This window comes from Orcinus orca, chromosome 14 (genome assembly GCF_937001465.1).
Source record: "Orcinus orca chromosome 14, mOrcOrc1.1, whole genome shotgun sequence".
NCBI classification, from domain to species: Eukaryota; Metazoa; Chordata; class Mammalia; order Artiodactyla; family Delphinidae; genus Orcinus; species Orcinus orca.
Genome location: NC_064572.1, coordinates 78,079,178 through 78,093,858, shown reverse-complemented (window position 1 = coordinate 78,093,858; position 14,681 = coordinate 78,079,178). Strand labels below are relative to the sequence as shown.

Genomic DNA, 14,681 nt, shown 5'->3' with positions numbered 1-14,681 from the left:
GAAGCAGCTGCCAGGATCACCAAACGGTAAGCGCCACTAGAGCAGAAGTAGGGATCATTTTGCTCTAAACATAGGCTGGCAGGGTGCCTGCTCAATAAATATGTACAGAAAGAAAAAAAAGTAAGGAAGGGAGCGAGGGGAAAAGGATGTATGAATGGAAACGTTCCCAGAAGGGTCTAGAGAGCTTCTGCAGTGACTTTCCGTCCTTGGGGAATGAACTCAGTTCAAGGTCTCTAAGCCAGCACTTTCCTCACCACGGAGTACGGGAAGGAATGGAGAAAGAACAGTCTTTAAAAACGTCCAGAAGAAAGAAGAAAACGACGAGAGAAAAGCTGGGAGAAAAGAAGTAGAAAGAAAGGACTCAACCCCTTCCAGCCTATTTAAAAGCTTAGCTGAGCGCGGCCGGTTTCCATGGCGACCCCAGGCCAGAAAGGCCTTAGCCTATTGGCTGAGATTCCGGAGCCAATGAGAAGGCGCGATGTTGACGGGTCACAAGATGGCTGCTGGACGGCCGGATACGGACCGGTGAGTAGAGCTGGTGGTTGGGCTGGCTCCTGGGCGGCCCGGACTCTGGTGTGACGGACCTGGGAAGGCCGGGTGCGGGGAGCGAGGGAGCCAGTGTGGGTGGCCTCACAGCCTCTCCGCGGAGCCTTCAAACCCTTTGGCCGGGCCCGCGGGAGAGTCGGCGGAGCTGGCCTTCGCTTTGCTTGGACCCGGCGTCGCAGCGCCTTCCCCGTCCTGTTGGTGGGAGAGGGGTTCTTCGTCCCACCTCAGCCAGAGTGAGAGGGGACGAGGAGACAGACTTTCGGTCCGGGAAACAGTCTCTGGTTTACAATTGCTGTACCCGGAAGACAGCTGCAGTCAATGGGAGTCAGCAAGCTAGACGTCCTACATCAGAATCTGCAACGCTTAGTTCTGTGCTGGGAGGGGATTCTTCCCGCTCGGGGATCGGAGTGTGACCCTGCTGCCGGAGAGCCTGCAGAGTTACGGGTTGTGCAGCCAAACAGGAAAAGATGTACCTTTCTAGAACTACCCTATTGCTGTCTTGCACCCTGTAAGTATTCTCACAGCTGCATCCAATTTGAAATGAGCCTCGAAGTGTTATTGGTTACTTGTAAATCCTTCCGTGTAGGGTTTTGAGTCTGGGGAAGTGTTGGCTAAACAAAACACTCACTTTGATGAAAACATATGCATACATGCAAAATCCTGCTAAATAGTTTATCAGGGTAATCAGATTGGTAACTTAAATCCGAAGTCAGGCCTGTGATTCAGTTGTACTCTCTCTACCTTTTTGAGAAAAGGGAGCATATTTATTTCATAAACATGAACAGGACATTTACATTAATGTTGATGACAGCATGCTTAAAAGTATTTCAGTTAAGTAACTAATTCCCAGTCACAGAAACTGATTATTGTGTAAATTATTTAACACAATCTTGAGATTGGTGGGTGGTGGCTTGGGACTGCCATACAAGTAAGATTAAATTCAGATCAGACAAGATTCAGATTTCTTTATTTCTAATTGAATATAAAATCTGGGAAATAAGACAGCTTCATTTGGTAAAAATGGAATTGAAATTCTGGAGTATTACGGGCAGGAGACATTTACCCAGTAAACTGCTCAGATTGAGTTTTGGTTATACACAGTTGCCTGGACTTCCAGAAAATGTGACATTATTACCCAGACCTCTGAATGTGACTTCAGGCGATTTAGCCTAGCATTTTACATAGCTTTCTGCCCTTAGAAAGTGAGAAGAAAATTCTCACTGTTAACAAATGTTAGCAGAATTACAGGCTGGAGACATTCTTCAGACCCATTCTCTAATCTGTGTCACCAAGAATATATTACTATTTAAAGTCTGTTCTCTATAGAGTTTTCAAGCTATAGAGTTCTATTTTTCTAAGATAAGTGGATTACAGTGCATTAGGTGAGTCCGTTACCTCATCTGTAAAAGGAGTTTAGATAATAATTCCTAGTGGAAGGGTCATTGGTGAGGATTAAGGGTAAAACGGTGCCTGCCACATTGTTTGTATGCCATGTATAGCGGTGACCTGCTTTGTTTTTCGTTTTGTTTCTGTTTCTTCTGTCACAATTGGGGTTTCTTTCCCTTTCTGCAGAGCATCTTTTAGGTGTTCTCTCTGAAGTGCAGAGTCTTACTGAAAACTAGCAAGCTTGCCTGTGGTGGCTGGGTTAGGAGAGAACCCTTATGTTCTGGGGTGTTGAGGTTTAATTAGTATTGTTCTGACTGCGAGAGGATGGAATGTTACAGCAAAGAATGAGGTGATTCTGGGCATTTGGGCACGTATAATACCGAGATCCATAAAGAAACATTTTAGAGCAGCAGGACATCCCAGAGATCTGATCACACCCTTCATGTTATAGCTTAAGAATAAAGACCCAGACAGATGCAGTGTCTTCCCCACAATTTTGTTGTTCAGGACCAGGAACCCATCTTCTGACTTTCAAAACAGTATTTTTTCTGCTGCTCTACCACTGGTTCTCAATCCTTTCACAACCTAGAACCCCTTTTATTATAATTTGATATCTCCATGGATGCTATATTTTGAAAGATTGTGTCCACTAAACTATATCCATTAATTTTTGTTCTTGTTTTTTTTTTTTTTAATAAAAATCAGGTCTGTAGCTACCAATCAGAGTCTCTGCTGAATGAATGTGTGGTGAAGAATAATGTTTCATTGAATTTAAGTCTCCTGACCTAAAGGTGGATGATATTGTTTGAGAGATAATAAAATATATTGGGCTTTTTGAATATTGAAATTAGCTTAGAGACCTCCATTACTGTCTTCATAAAACTTTGGGAAAACCTAAGCTGAGGAACTGCTGAGCTGTGTCATGTTCTTCTAGGTGCATTGCCGTCTGCCCAGGTGTGCTAAGTGTTGTGACTGTGTTTGGTTTCCACGGGCAAAAGACAGCCCAGCCATTGAGACGAGGATGATACATAAATATTTTTTGTTCATCATAAATCATGTCAGCCCTGGACTAAAGATGTGTTCTGCATAGCATACACAGAATTTTTTTTGTAGAATAATTGTGGAATTGGAAAAAATCTCTCCAATATGAAATGGAGAGGCTGATACTCAAAACCATAGAGAAAAAAGGGATTCTGAATGATTTACATCTTCTTTGGGGCTAAGTGATAAAACTAAAATATTTGACGTGCAGGCTAAAAACGTGAAAATTTATGTATTGATACACGGAGTGTTCTATAGACCTGGCGATCATCTACACTAAAAAACTTGTTTCTTGTTCTCTGGTATGCCACGTCTCTTGAGAATGGCTGAGTAATTTTCACATGTGAAGGGTAATTTGGAGTGATCTGCTTTAAAATGAAGGAATGCACTCTGGAAGGTATGAGGTGAGCAGCACTTCAAAGAACTGGAGAATCACAATCCAGACGAACACAACAGAAGTAACAGGGGGCCTGATAGGACCAGTTGGTACCATAGTACAATACAAATGTATGAATAACATGTACGTGCTTTGAGTAGAAAGACAGTGTTTTGGAACGTAAGCCTAAAACAAGTCACGAAGCAGCCACTCCATACTGGCTGACTTGCAGCCAAGCTGCTGTTCAGGGGGGCACTTTGCACGCTCCTCAGTGAATGATCTGTGTTTGTCCGTGGCCACCAAGTTGCCCTGGTATTTGTGTGTGTGTATGTGTTTTATGGTCAGAGGAGAAGGGCACTTCACTTTACAGATATTTAGGAATTAAGTTCAGAAACACACCTTATTTGAACTTTGCCTTGCTTTATGGATTTGGACATAGAGTCCACTTTTTAAAAGTTATTTTAATTTTTTTCCTCTGTGGACACACACAAGAAACTATCATACCAGTCAGTGGCATCCTGAGGACAGTTCTTAATGCCACATCAACAAGAAATTACTAAAAATAGATGATTTTGAGAAAGTCCAAAAGTGATCAAAAATGATTGAGGGCTGATGAGGAAAGGCATGCGCTGTCCACGGCAACTGGCACTGCTTCCCAAGGTGAAACCCATTTGGGTGCCCAGAGCACAGAGTCACCCTGTGGAGATACTGAAGCAGTGGCCCAGTGGAGGAACTGTGCCCATCTGAGCAGTCACAGCTGAAGTCTGGGCTGAGTGGTACTTGGCTGATGGACAGAAGCTTGCCATTTGTATAGAATGTTGGTTCCATGAGGTTAGGCATTTTTGCCTGTTTTGTATACTGCTGTTCCTATGTCTTGAAGAGTGCCTGGCACACAGTGGGCATGTAAAAGATGCTACGGACAGGGAGGAGAAACAGTGGCTTCGAACGTAGAACCCCAGTTGGTGCTAAGAAAGCTAACTCTGAAACTTGTTACTGTCCTTGAGTCCTGAAACGGGATAGTGAGCCTGAAGGTATATTATGTCAGTGGCGAAGTCATGATGGAGCTTATTATCACTCCCCTCCCCCTGCTTCTCAAAACAGTAGAAATATTTTTATTAATAGCACAACACCTGTTCTTCAATACTGGCATGTTTTACACTATGTCCTTTGTGCTAACAGAATATCTCAACATAACCTCCATTCCAACTTTTAAAATCCTCAGGCCAGATTTAGGGATGGATCCAGGTTTTATCGGGCTTGGAGCTTATGTAATTTGAGGTCTCCTCTTTAAAAAAGGGAATACAGATTTAAAATATAGAAAATCAGGTATAGTGCTTTGGAAGGACCTGTGAAAAAGAAGAGCCTTGAAGCTTAGGTTCCATTTATCTTCCAGGTAATTTGCTTCTGGTTTTATTGCTCCATTCGGAAAAAGACATCAGCATTTTTAATTGAAACTTCAGTCAGACTGTGGAAATCAAGGAAGTAACTGACTTGCATCAGTTGCTAAGTGAATGCACCTTAAACATTAGAAACTTCAAAGCTACCTTATGGATGCTGCCACCCATGGTAGAAATGATAAAAATGCAGTACCTGGCCACAGAAGTAATAATAATGATGGCAAAAAGAACTTAGCATTGATCAAGTCCCCAGAACCTCCTAAACACTGTGTTGAGTGTTTCAATAGCTTATCTTGTTTCATCCTCAGAATAACCCTGTGTGCAATATAGTTATTCCTGTAAAACAGATGAAAAAACTGAGGGTCAGAGGTGTTAAAAATGATTTCCTCATACCACTAATATATGGTGGAGTCAGGATTACAGTTGGAGTAATTAGATGTTAGAACCCTTCCTCTTAAAAAGCCAAGAGAATGTTTTGGTGAGGGTGTTTCAGAGAGCCAGCAACTATGAGGCTGGACCCAGACTGAAAAGTGAGAGCTGATTCTTTGGACTTGGGAGGAGGTCCTTAAAAGTTATCAGGCATCCATCATTCAGAGTAATGCAAAATCCCGTGATACTTTGTCTCAGAGACAATGCTGGTGGTTTTCTTACTAGGTTAACGCAATAGGGGGCAGAAAGGTTAGCAAAAAAGATTTCCATCTTTCTATTTTATTCCTTTAAGTTGATCGTAAATCTTGAGCAGTACAGCCAACTTCTGTATTCTAGGCCTCTTTTGAATGAACTGGTTTTGGCTCCTTACGTATGCTAAAATAGACTGTGTCGTGGAGATTAATAGCGAAAATGTACTCAATTATAATTTTAGCAAATGATTACAACCTCAGTTTTTAAAAATCATTTTTATTAGACTTAACAGTAGTTAATGGTTCTCTCTACCAATGGGCTGTATAACTAATGATAAGAATTACCCTGAACTTGTTTCCCAAATACAGTATTATTTTAAAAAGCTGTATGTGTTTGTTAAATTGCTAGGATTGTACTCCATTTAGTATTACTTTAGCAAGCAGTATAAAATGTAAAACTAGGACATCCTTTTTACCACCATACTTTTCTCAAACTACCTGCATAGCTTAAAATTTTTCCTTTGAGTAATACGTTTCCTACTCTGTAGTCCCCTGAAGTTTCGTGCGTTCAAATACAGGCGAAACATCCAATTTTATTTTCTTCTCTAACTGTTACAGCTTGAAATACAGTATTATAATTCTTAAGTTGCCTGCAGTATATATTGTTAGGCTCTTAACATTCTTGAGCAGTGAATGCTTTTACTGAATTTCCTCTTTTCTTTGGACAAGATTATCCATATATTAGAGAATCGAGGTTCTATTGTCATTAAGTCATTCATCTGTAGGTGTGTCTTGTAACAAACTTGCTGAAAATACACTTTTTAAAAATTTATACACACAGGGCTTCCCTGGTGGCGCAGTGGTTGAGAGTCCGCCTGCCGATGCAGGGGACACGGGTTCGTGCCCCGGTCCGGGAAGGTCCCACATGCCGCAGAGCGGCTGGGCCCGTGAGCCATGGCCGCTGAGCCTGCGCGTCCGGAGCCTGTGCTCCGCAACAGGAGAGGCCACGATAGTGAGAGGCCCGCGTACCACAAAAAAAAAATAAAAAAAAGAAAATTTTATACACGCAGGGCTTCCCTGGTGGCACAGTGGTTGAGAGTCCGCCTGCCGATGCAGGGGACACGGGTTCGTGCCCCGGTTCGCAAAGATCCCACGTGCCGCGGAGCGGCTGGGCCCGTGAGCCATGGCCGCTGAGCCTGCGCGTCCGGAGCCTGTGCTCCGCAACCGGAGAGGCCACAACAGTGAGAGGCCCACATACCGCCAAAAAACCAAAAAATTTATACAAGCAAAATATTTAAATTATCTTAATATGGAGGATACATCCCACTTTATACCAATTAAAAAAAAAAGTTTAGATAGACTGTTCCCAAACCCTTGGTATAATTATTAGGTTGCTGGGGTATCTTTTAATGGTTTTAAAATTCTTTCCATGTCTACTTTATACGTCTTAATTCATTTTTTTCCCTTTAGCAGAAAAGATGTGGAGTGGGCTGCTACCTCCTGGCCTAAATGAAAGTGATGTTGAGTTGAATTCTGATGATGAAGCCACAGTAGAGAGCTCTGAACTTAACTTAGAAGAAGGTAAAGAAGATGGGACCATTACAAACACAGAGGTCTCAGATATCCCTACAGATGGACCAAAAACTGAAGCAGAGGCAAATGTAAATGCATATGAAGAGTGTCCCTCTGGAATTCCCTTAAATATGTGGAATGTAGGTTTTCTCTGACGTGTTCTTATTAAAGCCTGTACCTGTGTGTTTGTGCATGTTCCTGTGTGTGTCTCTGCTGTGGTCAGAATGTATATGTTCTTGGGAGGTAAATAGGTACGGAAGATTGACTCAGAATAATTTTATTACTCTGTGGGTCTGTGGGCAATTCACTGGCCACTCAGATACTTATGTTCATTTTTGTTTTGTTTTTCATAAAAAGAGGAAGGAAAAAAAACAGTTAGTAGGATTAGCTACTTGGCCTAACATAATACAGTCTTAATCTCTTTGTTGTCTATGAGCCATTGACTTTTACCCTCAGATTATCAGATTGACTTATTTGGAAATAAATGAAGATAAAAACTCAGGTTGTGAAAGTCTCAGACAATAGAGTATCTCAAGAAGAACTGAACTAGTTTCATTAAATTTGTATTTTTATAAATGTTATAGTTTTTTATTACTTAACATGTTATTTTTCAGATGTATGCTTTGCTTCAAAGCATATTTGCTTCTCTTTCTTTTTTTTTTTACTTTTATGTAGAAATTTCAAGAACTGCATACAAAACATTCTGAACAGAAAATCTCAACTTCAAGATCCAGAAAGAAAAAAAGAAAACGCTCCAGAAAAGGTGTTTTAATTTAGGTTAATTGTCAATAGTGCTAATATTAAATTGTGACCAATTGAGCTCAACAATTTTTTTTTTGTTTTTTGTTTTTGCGGTACGCGGGCCTCTCACTGCTGTGGCCTCTCCCGTCGCGGAGCAGCAGGCTCCGGACGCGCAGCCTTAGCGGCTATGGCTCACGGGCGCAGCCGCTCCGTGGCATGTGGGATCCTCCCGGACCGGGGCACAAACCCGTGTCCCCTGCATTGGCAGGCGGACTCTCAAACACTGCGCCACCAGGGAAACCCTCAACAATTTTTAATAACCATAATTTTGAAATAACCGAATACTTGGTATTGACACTGTGAATTCTTTTTCAGGTAAATTGAAGAATGAAGAAGAATCTCAAAGGTAGGTGGAATTTAAAATATCTGTCTGTCCTAGATAGTATTGTAGAACTTGTACAAATAGTTGAACTACTTAACCTCTGAAACGTAAGAACTAGTAGATGTAATATAATTGTAGTAACCAATTAAAAACAGTAAATGTAAAAGTGAGTACATTTTGTAAAACATGAGTTATTGTCTCTCTTCTTACAGTGAACAGTCCTCAAGTGAAACCCAGTTAAAGGAGCTTACTCAGTATTTTGGAGTCAACGATAGGTTTGACCCCCCTGTTAAAAGGAAAAAAATTGAAAAGGTAAGATCTTTTTTATTGCATCTTACATTAGCCAGTGGGAAGTGTTTGTAATTAACCTTGCCTAAGGTGTTTCTCCTCATTAATTCGTTCAGTGAAGAAGTTAATGTGTGCAAGATGCTAGATAAACAAGTAAATATATAGTTACAAATCGTTAAAAAAGCTGTTAAGGAAGAAACGAGCAGGGTATAGTGGAGAAATTAAAATGGAAGCCCCGCTTTAGCTGAGTGGTCAGGGAAGTCCTTTCTTAGAGGGTGCCGTCTCACTAAGACCGTAGGATGGGAAGGAACCATCTGTATAAGGAATGCTAGTGTAGAGGTGATAACCTGGGTAAAGATCCTAGGGGTGGAAGAGTCATCATAGAACATTTGAGTAGACGTAAGAAGGTCAGCCTGGCTGGACGGGGTCAGTGAGGAGGAGGGTGGGTGGCCCAAGGTAAGATTGGAGAGGCAGGCAGGCAGGGACCAAACTCTGTAGGACCTTAGAGGACAAGGTAAGGAATTGGGTTTTAGTCACAGTGCAATTGAGAGACATTCAAGGGTTTTAAGTTAAGGGAGTGATGTGATCTAAGTTTCAATCTAAGTTTGAAAAGATTGCATCTTACGTGGAAGATGGACCTTGGGGCAACAAAAGCAGATGAGAAGAGGACAGTTAAGAGACTCTTCCAGGCATGAGATGATGGCGGCTTGAACAAGAATGGTGCTGCTGAAGATAGAAAAGTGGGTAGAGTTGAGGTACACTGTAGAAGTAGGATCAACAGTATTTGCCTCCTGATTGCTTGTGAGGTGGTGGGGAGATTTAGGATTATGAGGGCAGGGAGAGAACCATTCAGGGTTTTACTTAAGCAGTGGTGTGAATAGTCATGTGAATTACAAAAATGGGAAAGCTTTGGAGGGGAGGTTTAGAGTGGGGCCTAATCCAGAGTTAATTCTGGGGCATGGGTAATAGCAAGCAGGAATAGAGTAGACTGTTGGTGAAACGAGGCGGGAGCTTCAGGAGAGTCTGAGCTTGAGATGCGTGCTTGGGAGTTGTCAGGCTAGAGATGGCGTTAATATTTAGTAGAGGCTTGAATGAATGAATAACTTATACATTCACTTAGGGGAATGTTGACAGACTCCAGGAGCATGAAAATTGAGCTCTGGGCCATAGGGACAGAGGCACAGAGGCCTGCTGGTTGAAGCCCAAGGATATTGTATCCTGCATGTATAGACAGGATCATTGCTGTATACTCCTGTGTATAGAGGTGATTACCATTTTCTGGTTAATCAGTATTTCTTATGAAAAACCTCTGATTTTTAAACCCGTCATTGGGTGGAATTGCCTCCTTGAGGGCACATGCATTAAGAAACTGACACAACAGAGTTTTACATGCGAACCTTTTGATTCCAAGTTTGCCAAGAATTCCTGTCACCTAATCCCTAGAACACTGCGGAATTGGAACCAGGATCACCTGCTGCTGCAAATAATTAGAGCTGTTGAGCAATCTCCTTCTTCCAAATGTTCAAGCAGGTGCGGAAATGCTAAATTTCTTACAAAGAAAGAGCACTGGTAGAGGTGAAACTGAAACCCAGGCTTTATTGCGCCATTCTCAGTTCTCCAGCTTCACTGCCCGAGGGGCTGGTGAGCATTTTAAAGTGTGATTGCTGTGCTCTTGACTCCTGTGATTCTGGTGGGCCGGGAGGAGGGCTCTTGCGAGGAGGATGCTCTTGACCGTACCAAACCTGTTCCAAAGCCTGAGGGAGGAGGCTTATGCTGATGGCAGCGGTCCACGGGCCGCTCTGGCCCGCCTGCTTTAGAGCCCCAACCTCTGACTGGATTGTTCTTTTGAAGGAAGAAATGGTTAAATGTTGGTTCTCATAGGAAATGTTTTTTAAAGTTTTATTTGTGACTTAGGTGGTCTTTGATCTTCAGCTGTTTACAGTATTTGTTGTGTTTTCTCATAACTGTATTGACTTTAGAATGTCTGAATTGTTTCTTAGTGAAGTTAAAGCTATGAAATTCAGATTTTAGCCTTTCTAAAAAGTAGAAATTTTGAAGGCATTTTTTTACAATCTATCTGTATTAGAATATTTTTATTTCCCTACATATATGAAATTGTACCTTCTTGATACTTGGAAGATAAGGCCAACTTATTCTGTGTCTAAAATTTGGAATTTGTGAAGAGTAGCTTTAATCAAGGATACTAGGATTTCATGTGCAAAATCTTTTAAACAACTCAGTTTTAGGAACTAGTGTTCTGTTTCGCATTGTACATTAGACGAATTCTAGAAAGAATTATAAGTCAAACACCATTTTAAAAAGGAATTTCTGTTTAAGGGAAGACCGCTCTAAACCCTTTTATAATCACCTGTTGATCTGTTTTATAAGTTTGGCTTTTCCTAATGGTAGGCATTCGTCTGTATGAATGGCATCTGCCCAAGAAAGTCATGGCATCACCTAAACAAGGAAACTGATGCTGGCCAGGCTTGTATCTGCCCAGGATGTTGCCAGCACTTAATATTCTATAAATAAGTGCAAGCATAAGAGGAAAGGAAGGATTTGGTGAAGCCAGATTATCTCATATTCTCTTGGTAGTTCAGCTTAACTGCATGCCAGCAGGTTCACACTCATTCTTTGGTTTGGGATCACTGTTTCACGTGCGCCCCTTTTGCTGTCATGCTAAAGTCTCTACTGTGAATCCAACAGAGTAAATAGACATTAAAGAATGTCCACACGGGGGGCACCAAGATAAATGCTAAGAATAAATGTAAGTTCAGCAGATAATAACACTGCCCAAGAAATCTAGAGAGGATCATGAAAATCCGTGATGCAGTATGGACAAAACTAGCATGGATTTATAGTCCATTATTTTACTTCTCTGGAGCAGAGGCTGATCTGTTACCATATCTCAGAGACCCTTTTTAGTCTCTTTTCGCTCAGTCACTCAACTCTCAAGAATGGTAAAACAAAACAAACTTCTTACATCTATCGTGTAGTCCTTTTTCTTTTTTATTCTTTTCCTTTTCTTTTTCTCTTTCTCTTTTTCTTCCTTCCTTCCTTCCTTCTTTCCTTCCTTCTCTCTCTCTCTCCTTCCTTCCTCTCTCCCTCCCTCCTTTCCTTCCTTCCTTCCTTCTCTCTCTCTCTCTCTCCTCTGTCTCTCTGTCTCTCTCTTTCTTTCTCCACTGCCAAGCCAAAACTGTTGCTCAACCAAGGATGTGTATTTACAACACTGCTGTCACCTGCTTCCCTGACAGTGCAGAGAGACTTATATTTTTAAAATGTAATCTTCCTAATATCCAAAGCTGTTTTAAAGTGTTCTTTGTATTAAATACAGCTATAATTGTGTTAATGGCAGCAGTTCTGGCACTTATCAATAATTCTGTAATCATAACAATTCTTTTGTGTCTATGTGGGAATTTCTTTAGAATAAATTTTACTCATTAATTTCATTATAAATGTCTCAAGTATTCTTTAGTTGAATCAGTTTGATTAGTCAGCAGTCATTTTTGAAAGTAGTTTTATGTATACTTAATGGATACTTTTTGGCAAGAAAAACCAGAGGTACTTTTAAAAGTTTTGAGAGTAACTGCACAATGTCTTTGATAATTTTTAGTTGTTTATGAGAGGAAGCTGCTATTGTATAGTACGGCTTTTTTCAAACTTATTTTTTTAGCAGAATACTCCTTCTTACTAGAATCTTACACGGAGTGCCAATACAAAGATCACAGGCTGGTTGCCTTGAGTAGATGGGTGTTGGGTGGGTAGGGTGGATGGTGGGGTGTAGAGGTACCGTGTTGTTCCCCTGGGATCAGGTACAAACCATTCTCTCGTCATCCTTATGTGATCCCCGTTGGGTGGGTAGTATGGCCAGTATTATTCTCACAATACAGATGAAGAAACTGAAGCCTAGCATGATTTGTCTAAGAAAACAGAGCAGGTTGAAAAGTAAAATAGTCCCAAATCTAGATTTTTCTGAAGTAACAGTCCAACTTAGTTTTTTACTTACCTGATTCAAATAATTTAGGTAGGCGTGATTTTTATGTAAAAGTAGTAGCACTTAGTTCTTTTTTTTCTTCCTCCTTTATGGAGAGATTACCTAATTTTTTCCCCTAGGTATTTAGGTCTAATCATAGAACAACAAACTTAGTGGACACTTCATTTGTATTAAGGTTTGAAAATGGAATATGTTATCTGAATAAATATTTAATAGCAAAATTTCTCTAGAAATATATTGTTACAGTTTGACTTAAAGAGCTTTAATCGGTATGTTAAAAGAGATTTTGCTACACACATATGGATGGTTACTCCTTGATGTTAAACCTAATACCCGTAAATTTCTTAGATATTTATAGTACTGCCTTGACGTCTGCAACAAAACTGTTAATAAGAGATTACTTATTGCCTCATGGGAACCTGTCAGATACTGGGCTTAGATGATTTTCCACCTGGGACCAAGTTGCCATCCCTAAGTTTGTCTGTACTGAGGTATATCTGAAGCTAAATTTCGATTCCTGCCAGAAGGCCTCTTAGGAGCATGCTGAGGACCTGCAGAGTATCAGCAGTGCTTCTGTGCCCCCTGCCACTCCTGTGGTATGAAAGATGCCCTAGATAATTCCAATAAAGGTTACTCTGGGGTCCAACTTAAGACTTTTAGAAAGCTTTAATACTCAAATCTTATTTCATGAGACTACTTACTGACTCAAAGTTGAAATCTTGGGTCTTATACTTGGGTCTGAGCCCTTGACAAACTATAATGAGGTCTGTAGTAATATAGAGCTGAACCTTCTTTTTGTTTTAATGGTATCATGATAGATATAATATAAATAGCTTATTTATTGAATGACTTCTATGATCTAAAAACTTTGCTAGGTATTTTACTTTTTTTTTTTTTTAACCTTTACCATAACTTTGCAAAGAATGTGGCATTATTCTCATTTTACAGGTGAGATAACTGCAACCTTATAGAGGTTTAGGGACAAAACCCAGGGTTTCTTGGCCAGTAAGTAGAGGAGCTATAATTTGAACCCAGGTCTGACCTCAGCAACCATGTTCTTTGTAAACTGTTACTAACTTTAATCTTAAGGTGATAGAAATGTTTTACCTCAGGGTTTTTTTGTTTGTTTGTTTTAACATGAGCATTTTGAAAATATTTGGAATGTTAGTATCTTCTTATAGAAGCAGAGAGTTTGGGTGTGCCTATGGAACCAGAAATTTTTCAGAGCCAAAAAGAACAATTATATTTTACTTAAATAAATTGCTAAAAAAAAAGAAAGAAAGAAAAAAGAAAAGGGAGGAAAAAAAGAAACAGTCATGTGTAGCGAAACTTTGTTGAAATAAAAAAAAAAACTTTTAAAAGAGCTAAAATCAAAGTTGACCATGTAAGTGGAATTCTTGGATTTTATTTCTAGGAGAGAATTTTGGTCATCCAAGCTGATTCTCTCATTTTCTTTAAAGAAACGGAGCTTATGAGTTAAGTACCTCCTTTACCTGGCGCTGTGACTGTGTCCTCTGACTCCTGGTCCAGCACTCTTTCCACTATATTAGATGCTGCTTGGAATGGCTGGGGGAATGGGAGTTAGTTGATGGTGGAGAGAGAGATTTGTAATTTTAGCTAATTTATTTTTAAGTGAAAATTATACCTATCGGCCCAGCAGTTCATATAAGTTTCCAGAAAAGGGGAATGTTCTTGTTTTCCACTTTGTGACATTAACCGTAAGCTGTGGCTCTGTGGCAACCAAAGGGAGTTAAGTTAGCCAGTTGCTGCAACGAAATGCCTCGCTAAATAAGCAGACTGCTGGTTTAGTTCCTGGGCATTGGTGGTAAAAAGAGATCTGCATTATCCTAGGGCCTGGAGTAAAGGTGTACGGCACCCAGGTCCTAAATAATCTCAGGAAGCCTAAATAATTAGAGGGAAACAAGCAGACCTATTATGTGGAATAAGCAGGACAGGCTGGAGAATGGATGCTGTTAGGTTGCTGAGTTGAAAGTGCTGGAGAGAGACGTGGTGTGCAGGCACGGCAGCAAGCAGGGAGCGGTTAGGTACTGGGCATCGGGGAGGGTGCTGTGGGGTCAGCGGGTGTATAGGCATGAGGGAACCTGCAGAGATAGAGAAGGTAACATTCGACATGAGACTTACAAGGGTGGTTAAGATTTTTCAAAGAGAAACACATCCAGAGGCACAGGGAGTATGAAGAGACTGGTAAATGTGGCCAGAGCATAGGAGGTACAGCCTTGCTCAAGATGGGGCTGAGAAAGCATTTGGGGACCCTGTTGTGAAGGGATTTGGGTGCTATTCAAAACGAGGAAAGAAGTGATGGTGTTTGGAGCTGGGT

General features: G+C 40.8%; 1 protein-coding gene across 13 annotated transcripts in view; it reads left to right on the top strand.

Annotated features, from left to right (window-relative positions):
• Positions 1-485: 485 nt before the first annotated feature.
• FAM204A (family with sequence similarity 204 member A) overlaps positions 486-14,681 on the top strand; it is a 781,024-nt gene continuing 766,828 nt past the window's right edge. For 2 of the 13 annotated variants that reach the window (XM_049697433.1, XM_033420942.2), the window contains exons 1-5: positions 544-1,054; positions 6,837-7,078; positions 7,614-7,701; positions 8,055-8,085; positions 8,274-8,373. In XM_049697433.1, coding sequence (XP_049553390.1) covers positions 865-1,054; positions 6,837-7,078; positions 7,614-7,701; positions 8,055-8,085; positions 8,274-8,373 — 651 coding nt within the window. In that variant the 5' untranslated portion in view covers positions 544-864. The other 11 variants (XR_007471480.1, XR_007471479.1, XR_007471481.1 and 8 more) reach the window with 9 other exon arrangements.